Genomic DNA, 9,599 nt, shown 5'->3' with positions numbered 1-9,599 from the left:
TACATTCTTTATACGCTCAGATTAATTAGACAGCTGGTGGAATATTCCATTGATAAAACAGTGATAATTATGATACCTCGCCTGTTTGTCCTGCATGATGAACAATGACACCAAGGGACCGAATCAAAAGAACAAAACTGCCAGTGCAACCCATAACGCTCAACAATAATTTTCCAAAAAAAAAAAAAAAAAAAAATGCATCCTAAATCATTCACTTATACCGGACAAAAGTTTCACTTTGGTCTCTTTTTGTAAAACAAAAAGGCTGTAATTGTATTCTGAGCAACATATTGATAAAACTTTATTGACAAAATATTGACAATTACATACTTCTTGGAAGTATACTTTGTGTTAAAATTGTAGCAAACTTAACACAAACACAAAATTATTTACATTCTTGTAAAAGACGATTTAACATAAACATTAGCTTTTAGTATCTCTTTACATGGAATACGCTCAGTGCTTGAAGTTTTGCTGCCGTCAATTCTTGCATTAATCCTTCGAGGCAACTCTTTAGAGGAGGGGCGAGTCCCGATCAGATATTCGCACCAAGATTACGGAGTCATGGTAAAGCTTAATTTCTAAGGAATGTCATGGAGAATTTTTCATTAGAATTACTTTTTCTATGTGGTAAACTTGAAAAAGGTTTTTATAATCTGGTTTTAAAATTTGTCTTCTTAAAAAACACTATAACGCAGCACTGCTACTTCATATTGTTTTCACAATCACTTTAACACGAGAATCATAAATTCAAAGACTGCACACTGTTGTAAAAAAAAAAAGAGGAAGAAGCACACAACATTTCTCAGATGATAGAAAGAAAATAGAATCAGAACAAATTTACTTTTCAAAAAAGAAGGTCAAATTACTTAATTAACCTACCCAAAAATTCATTGCTCTACCATGCAATTCAAGTTTTACAAAAACAGTTGTATATTTTGGTATCTTGATGTGGAAGGTTCACGTCTTGAAAAAAAAAAAAACTAGAGGAAAAAACCCTCAGAAGTGCAAATGTCCTATGCGCATTTGAGCTATGTTTTTTGATAGTGGTGACGAGGTGCGGGTAGTGTGGTGGTGGGGGGTGGGGGGTCTGCATGTAATACCTGTCAATCACCTTGAAAATTATTGACAGTTCTCTTGTAGTGACAGCAGTGCCACCAACAGGATCTCTCACCCTCAAGCTGGCGATCTCGAAGAATCAAAATGTGATATTGGCTTTACCCTCTCCCTCTGTCAGTACACAGCATCCTTACGCGTGACATCCTGCGAGCCACGCCGCTGTCCCGGGTTCAAACAGTTTCAAGTCTTTTAATCGTCTGAGGTGACGTCAATTTCCTCAGGGCTTCCTTGTTTTGTGGCCATTCTCCATCGGTTTATGTGATGAGTTCCCTTCTTTTTCTGTTGTGAATCCGAACCTTCCTCCTCCAGTTTCTGACGCTTGAACTTCGTCCTTCGATTCTGAAACCAAACTTTTACCTGTGGCGAGGAAAAATGAAAATAATCAGCGTAAAGCAGCCTATAGCCTACACACAGGCTTTTCGTTGGCCTCTGAATAAAACAATTAAACAAAGAGAGCTGGCCTAACTGAAGGTATCACTAACGGGCCTTAAGAATAATAGGGCTAGACAGACAAAGAACCGCCAGGTATCTCACAGTCAATCTAGTCGAGAGAGCATTGGTCGATTTTCATTTAGTGTCCTCGGTCGGCCTAAATTAAAACATCATAAAGAATTTAAATGAGGTAGGCTATTAAATACATATTACTGATAAGTGAGGATGAGATTGGGGAGGGGAAGGGAACACTGGCTGGCGTGGCTTCTCTTTTAAAATGCACCTGACCTGTGTACGGATGACAGGTTGCATCATCACTATCGTGCCCTGCTGCTGCTCCAAACTCAAAGTTTACTGTTGAGCGAGAATAGACTCAGTACAATAGAAGCAGCATGTGAGTGTATAATAATGTGATACCAGTGTAACTTCACCGACAGTGTCGCTTATTATCACGGATCAGTGTATTAGCTGGCCTATTTACAATTCACCCCCACATTATTCCATTCCCGTATAAAACCTTTTCTATTAGCACACATTGGTAAAGTTCAGTCTTTAGCTTAATTCATCAGCTTTATCATTCATATCATCCGTAAAGCTCACAGCTGACAACTTGGCAAGTGAGGCACATTTAATGTGCTTTCAGAGAGCTAATTGAAGCATTGAAGTGGCTCGTAGTCCATTTCTCTCTCTTGCTCTTCTGAAAGGCGGCGTTTAGAAAAGAGCCGGTGCTGTCACCGGGACAATAGACTCCGACCGGGCCACTGAACGATCCGCGCAAATACGATCTTAAATATGGTTAGTGAAATTCATAGAATCCGCCTCATTCTTTTAAGTGTCCATTTAAAACGGTTAACTGGTTAATTGCCAAACATTTTCCACAAGAGCCCTCTGCCTAAAACGGAATCTCTCAACCTCACCAAAAATCGGGGTGAATTGGAAACGGTGGGTTTAACTCACTTCGAACCATAGCGCTTTTAGAACGATGCCCTTTACGCGTGGGATTCCCGGCAAAACCAAAGGCTAAATAGCACAACAACATTTTCTGTTCAAAACTGTTCACAAATGAAATCAAAAAGTCGTAGCATCTGTGCAAATGATATTCTAGGCTACATATGCAAGGCCACTTATTACTAACGCCAATACTCATTGTGACTACATATATGCAAATGTGCTATCAAAGAGAACGATTCAACGTTAGAAAATATTTACATAAGCAATTGTAATTGTAAAAGTTTTTACTGTCTAGTAAATCATTCAGAACTGCGTTTTTGTTGCGCAAACACTGTCTATGTGTTTATATTTAAGGTGTAGTCTAACCATAATATGTAACCGTTTCGAGGACGAGCCAGCTGATTTCAATAGTTATTAAATCCATAGAACCATGCTGCACATTCACATGGCTGTACACGCTAATGAAGAGGTAAACTTCATCTTACCTGAGTTTCTGTGAGGCTAAGGCTGTGAGCGAGCTGTTTTCGTTCCGCACCGACGACGTAATGGTTTTTTTCGAAAGCATGTTCAAGCCGTAGTAGCTGTGATGGGGAAAAAGCTGTACGAATCCTTTTGGGCTTCCTTGCCAGTGCATTGTGCAATAGGAAGCTTTCCGGACTAGTTTCGTTTCCTGTAATGAAAATGGTGAAAATTAAAACCCATCGCCTCCCATAAAATAAGCAGCCTATCCTTTATCAGTGCAAGACTTCGAGAGGCCGCTCAATTTGTTCTCACCTATTAATTGGGCCTTACATTTTTAAAACATTATATAGCATGCAACATCTTACTAAAATATAGTCTATAATAATATCACAATTAACCGGTCATTTCAAATAGAAATAGAGCTATATAAGTTTTTTTTTTTTTCTGTTAGCTTTTTTTTTAATAGTTTGCCTACTTACCAATAACAATGCTTCCTGTAGCTAAGTAAAGTAATCTTTTGTTGCGAATTCAAATCTGGGACAAAATAATGTAAGTTTACAGGTAATCATTCCAAAAAAATGCCTACTATATTACTTTCCTATATTTGTAAATAAAACACACGGAGATACAGGACGGCTATTTTTATTTCACAACTGAAATGTCTACGAATTAATTCAATGGCTTTGAGTAGCCTATCTTTACCAGTGGTAGGCTAAATAAAGGTTTTCATTACGAGCGTTTTGGTTAGAAACTGGGATGACAAATGTCTTCCCATAAAGAAAAAAAGAAAGAAATAGAAATAAAGGCAAGGATTTTTCTTTAACCTTTGTTGCAATTTAAATAATAATGTGATTAATGTAATAATAGGATAGTATCACACTTATTAAAGATAATGAATATTAGCGTTCGTTTTTGAGTTCACTTTACAACATTAAGGACCCAGGGAAACGCAATTTCAGATAAAGACGAAATTCATGAAAGAGAAAAAACCCAAACAAATGAAAAAAAAGAAATTAATCTTCTGTTCTATTAATAAAATAATTTCGTTGCTCTTAAGTTTTTTTTTTCTTTTTCTGGTAATGTGAATGCGTATTATTTGTAATAAAAGTTTTTCATAGCCTATATATTTCATTAGGCTACACAACAATCGATGGATTTTATTATGCTGCTTATTTTAAAAGGCGATGTAACACATTTAAATATTTAAACCTATTAAAACAATTAATAAAAAACCATCAAATGCATACGCTCTAGAGTTTAAAATCAGCTATATATATATATATATATATATATATATATATATATATATAGTGTAATACCAGGTTCCTTTTTTCCAGCAATTTACTGATAACCGTTGTATAATGTCAGTAGGCTACTTCACAAATTAGCCTATATATTTTTATATATATAAATATTCGATACAATAAAATGGTTAAAAACTTTTTTCGATAGCATTAATTTCAGCATTTTAATATCTAGTACAAAAGTGGCATTTAGTTAATTATCAATGAAAAACTGCCGTGTCCTTGGGCCGTGTGGCCTTTTTTATTCTCTCTGAACGACTGGTCAAAATAACTGGCGAATAAAATATTTTGCTGGAACTTACCTTGAAATCTGTGACCCAAGTATCTATATCTATGTATCAACCACGGGTAAAAAGTTGAAGGGTCCCTTTGCTGGCTTGCGAAAAGAGGGTGCGGACTGTGCGAGGACGACAGCGGGTGAGCAGCCAGAGCGTGAGGAGGAGGTACTGAATGGACTGGGACGGCGGAGTTGGGAGCATGTGAAACAGCCTCAGCGAACACCAAGTCCGGGTTTGAGTAGACGCCCCTGCCGCTGGAATGAAAGCCGTTTAGAAATGGGTTCATCTGGCTTGAGTTTGCATAGCTGAGAGCCGCTGGTCGTATGGGCTCCTCGGATCTCGACGCTGGCAAAGGATTATCCTTCGCTACCAAAGACTCTATGGTAAAACACCTCTTCGGTGTGGGCTGAAACATGGTTCACCAGTCAAAATTCCCCAGTTTAAGTGAAAACGGTGCACGCGTTAGCACTAAAAAATACTCCACACCCAAGAGCAAAGTTTTTTTCAGCAAGTTATTGGCGGCTACAGAAAGGGTAAAAAAAAATCTGTCAAAAGCACAAAGCTCAACACATCGTGAGAGAGGTGGCCGACTTCTCCAGACAATCCATGAATGTGATCGGTTCCTTACCAGTTGTGCTAGCGATTTGTTAGTTCATGAGCCTAATTAGCTCTGGAGTCACATAAACAGTTTCCTCTGAAGCCTGTAATGGCTTGGTGATTGGTCGCTGCCGCTCGCCTTAAGGTTGAGGGAAGAGTCTTTAAGTGCGTCAATACGAACGAGCGCGGAGAGGCGGATTCAAGCAAAACGGAACGGATTCGCCCAGAAACAGAGCTGTGGAGCAATTTACATACGCAGCTGATCCCATTGAGAGACTCGAGGTACTTCAGCATGTATTTGTGTTGCACACAGGGCATAACGATGCCTTTACACGGTTACTCCAGCACCTCGGTGCTTAATCACTGCACGTTTAGATGTAAAACTACACATGCTGATTTGCACTCGACTACAAAAGTACAAATTTAAACAAATGGCTGTGTAATCAGTGACATTTGTCAGGAAATAATCAGTTTAAATGACAATGTCTGTGTAGGCTATATTAAAACTTTTTAAGGTTCTCCTTTTCTGGATGTTCGGTGGGCCTGTCTAACGCCCACCTCTGTATTGTCTCTCCACGTTTTCATTTTCTCCGATGGGTTTGTGATTAGTTAGGGATGAGAGACTCTCTTTCTCTATTGGCCAGGAGACAAGGATGAGACTTATTAGACACAGACAATATTTTCAGTTGTTTGTTTGTCATATGACTACAAGAGTCTATTACTCTCTAACTACTCATTAAATTAGATGAGTTCAATCCAATTATGGGTTATAATGTGCGTACTGCATCTCAAAAGTTCAGGTATTCAACGCGATGTCTTGGGATTTAGTGTCTGTTTTGCAGGGGTGTGAGGTAGTTCGGTGACAGGCTGTTTTAAAAAGGTTTCATATTCTTTGTACTTTTAAATACTTTCAGATTCATCTCATAAAGTACTACAATTCCTTAACATAGGCTACACCACGCAATTATTGGTTGCAAATTAAAACAATTGTGTTTGACATCGCCAGCCTACAAATAAAAATGGAAAATTCAGAAATTTTAGTTAGCCTAAATTTCCACCGTTCAATATATTAGTAAAATACAAAGATAATTCATAAAATCTATTATTTTAAATTGTGCATGAGACACAAGCATGTGTTTTATGTCATTTTAAAATGCAACTGTGGTTTATGGCACTGTTGTGAATGCATATGTGCAGTATGAGGAAGAAGTAGGCTATTGAATGTTTGCAAAATAGGTCCACATATTACGTTCACTGTTTTACCTGAATAATATTGCCTATAGCTCTCAACACCCCACGTTTTTTTAAAATAAATGAACAATATATCAGCTGTTGGTTTAACGTCGGAATGCAGCATGACAATAATGCTAAGTGGTGTACATTATTCAGTAGGTAGGCTACTGCATTGCATTAAACGGTGGAATTCGTTTTAGATATTATGCTTTCCTTTAGCTTTTGTAGTGTTAACGCGAGGTGATATGCAGTCTTTAATTCTCATTATTATTTTTATTATTAAATCAGAATATATCAATTCATATTTATTTTTATTAGTAGGATAGTAGTAGCCTAGTATGTCGGTCTATTTTGCTTGCGTCTAAATTAATAGCAAATACACTAGTAGAAACTCACTATCGGATTAAAATTCTATCCTACTTGCTTTTACCTTTCTATAAACCTGCCACAACCCTTGCTGAGATATTCAAGTGATTTCTTGATTCCAGAAATAATCCTGGATTTTCATGCGTATGACAGACATAATTAACGATTATCAATTAAATATTTCTTTTTTATTATTATTTATTTATTTTTGTATGTGGAGTTAAGGTCACTCAGTTTTTGCTCATCTGCTCCTCAGTGCGAAAATGCCTCGAAGTAGGCTACTTTACATGATACATTTTAAATAGCCTATTTGTGAACGCGCTTTTTTGTAGCCTAAACTTTTGGACTTAAAATAGCTGCTGTGTATATAGCCTAACCCCACACTTTTTCTTTAACTTCATATTTTTTCGTCCACATAAACAAACCACTAGGCTACATTTCGATTTTTAGACTATTCGTTTGGTGAAACGAAATCAATCACTCTTTAATTTTGAGAAAAAGGGACAAAATAAATTGTCAGACACTTTTACCCTTGTCTGATTTTAGTATATTTGCTAAATGACGCAGATATTATTAAAATCAGTTTAAAATTTAATAATTATTATTATTTTTACTTTTGATCTAGTGAACAAAATATGGAGCACACTGAGGATCTGCTGCTCTTCGGAGAGGGCTGGAGTGCTCTTCGGTCTGCGCATCGAAGTGTAAGGACAGTGCGACACCAACTGGTACTTTTACAAAATGCACTTTTCGCCCATTCCTGGACGAGCACGGAAATGAAATAAGCACCATTACTGTTTGACTATCTACATTGCTAATTACTTTTTTTCTCTGTAAAATGACTGTACATGACTTTACTGTTAGGGCATGTGTGTTACGTTTTCCGGTGTCATTCGACATCGACATCGAATACTTACACATGTAGGCTGATACTACGGTCCATGATACCACCTGCATTTAAGTGACAGGTTATTTCTACAGTCTCCCGTGGACAAAAAAATGACAAGCTCATAAAGCTTTGTCTGTATGACGAGAATATTAAAATCCCGCCATTCACTTGATAAACTCAACCCGCAGTGTAATGGAAACATTTGCATCACTTCGCGGACGCACAGCCTAAACACATAAACAGATAGGCTAGTCCACGAAATGTTAATACAGCAGGAAACAACAACATCGACAATAATAGCTAATAATACATGGTCACTTAGTTAACTTTACAGGTCTCACCATTTTCATATTTTTTTTACCTAGAATAGGTATAGCCTTCACTAAAAATTAAGTTTTTAAAATAATATCGTTGAACTGTACAAGCAATGAAAAGCACTAACACGATGGCTACCAGCATATCAGTTAAGTCTCCAAAGTGATTTTTCTTAGGTGTAAAATTTAAAGACGTGTTTAAAAGTCGCCGACGACGTAGTCCTGGAATCAGAAGACAAGCGCGTTGAGCTTTAGCCTATTCGACTATTTATTTGATCCATCCTTCAAAAAATGTGTTGGATATGCAATAATTAAGTGGATTGCTTTTGAGAAGATGTTATGAAATAACTGACGCCCATGAACAGCTTTCCGAAGAGCTTTGCAATAGAAATGTCAACTAATTAAGTTATATTGTCAAACTGCAGGATTCACAACCATGTATTCGGTGTTGAAGGCCTATCAATTTCAACAGAAGAAATTACCTTTCAAAGCTGTTCTTTTCACTCGCAATAACCTAACTTACAAGCACAAAGGCTTTGCTCAGACCTATCGAAAGGAATTATTCTGGTACTATTTATAAAACTGTTTCTTAGTATGCCAGCATGCTGACAAAACAATAGGCAGTTTTTGTTTTTCTAATTATTTGCATTTTGCTTTTGAATTCAATAATGGCATTCCCACTTATAATTGTATGAGCAAACCCAGTAGGACACTAATTCAGATATTGCACTTGTTGCCACAATGTTACATTTAGTTCAGTAGCCTATTCTATTAAATAGCTATATGTAACAATTAGTTTGCCTGAATGATGAAAACATTCGAATCCCGCCATGAAATTCGATTGATTAAACTTAAACAAACACCTACGAAATCTGAGGTGGGCCTATGTTTTAGTTGTTCTCCTCTAATAACGTCCAAGTCGACGAAGTATTTGACTAATAAGTTTTAACATTTTTCTTACACCACGTGTAAAATACACACACAGGCTACAAGCCATACAAAATAATATCGTAAAGAATTGAATAGGCTATAGTGTAACTTAAGACTTTACAAGAAACCACCACACTGTTCAACATTTTGAATGTTCGTTTGTCCTAACATCCCATTTTGAATGCCATAGCGGTTGTAATCTTTATTTTGTTATCTGCTGTAACACTTGCTGCAGTAATGTTTGAAAAGAACTAGACTATTAACAATTAGGCTACATTTATAAAAATGTCTATAAACCAGGTATAAAACATTATTTCGAAATTAGAGTTTATAAATTCCAGTTAAATGACTGGACAACTGGGTGGCAGATGCACAGATTAAGCGATAGCCTACGTGCAGATTAAATGCATAAATCCCATATTCACAAGCAGCATCCCTCCAGCTCGAGGTCGGCGGAGTTTACTCACAGTGACCCGTGGTCAACTTCACAAAGTAGGTCTTAGCAAATATAGGGGTCTAATCTAGTTTGGGAGTTCATTACCTCTTGCGTGGGAATTTGAGGCTCCAATTGCGGGATTATTGGCCTTAATTGTGGATTTTCCACTAGAATGCCACAAAGACGGCTGACATAATTGTTTCTTTCTTCTAGTCTTTTCTGCATAATGATATAATGTGAGCAAAAGTTTATCACCCTCGCTGCGGGAAGAATCCCGATCCAAAGAAG

At 37.1% G+C, this 9,599-nt stretch overlaps 1 protein-coding gene across 1 annotated transcript; it reads right to left on the bottom strand.

The window, feature by feature from the left end:
• Window positions 1–284: 284 nt before the first annotated feature.
• emx2 (empty spiracles homeobox 2) lies at window positions 285–5,312 on the bottom strand. The gene is made up of 3 exons (XM_052572078.1): window positions 4,571–5,312; window positions 2,988–3,172; window positions 285–1,476 (listed from the first exon to the last, which is right to left on the bottom strand). The coding sequence occupies exons 1-3, from the start codon at window positions 4,959–4,961 to the stop codon at window positions 1,309–1,311; spliced, it is 744 nt and encodes a 247-aa protein (XP_052428038.1). The 5' UTR covers window positions 4,962–5,312; the 3' UTR covers window positions 285–1,308.
• Window positions 5,313–9,599: the final 4,287 nt, after the last annotated feature.

Source organism: Carassius gibelio, chromosome B13 (assembly GCF_023724105.1).
Source record: "Carassius gibelio isolate Cgi1373 ecotype wild population from Czech Republic chromosome B13, carGib1.2-hapl.c, whole genome shotgun sequence".
Classification (NCBI taxonomy): Eukaryota; Metazoa; Chordata; class Actinopteri; order Cypriniformes; family Cyprinidae; genus Carassius; species Carassius gibelio.
The sequence above is the reverse complement of the archived record's forward strand: the minus strand, read 5'-3'. Positions and strand labels throughout refer to the sequence as shown.

What these genes read in the sequence shown, in the direction of transcription:
- emx2 (XM_052572078.1), bottom strand. Translation starts at nt 4,961, where the DNA reads ATGTTTCAGCCCACACCGAAGAGGTGTTTTACCATAGAGTCTTTGGTA. An exon ending in CTTGGGTCACAGATTTCAAG is followed by an intron (nt 3,173 to 4,570) that starts GTAAGTTCCAGC and finishes TTTTCATTACAG; the next exon opens with GAAACGAAACTAGTCCGGAA. An exon ending in TTAGCCTCACAGAAACTCAG is followed by an intron (nt 1,477 to 2,987) that starts GTAAGATGAAGT and finishes TCCTCGCCACAG; the next exon opens with GTAAAAGTTTGGTTTCAGAA.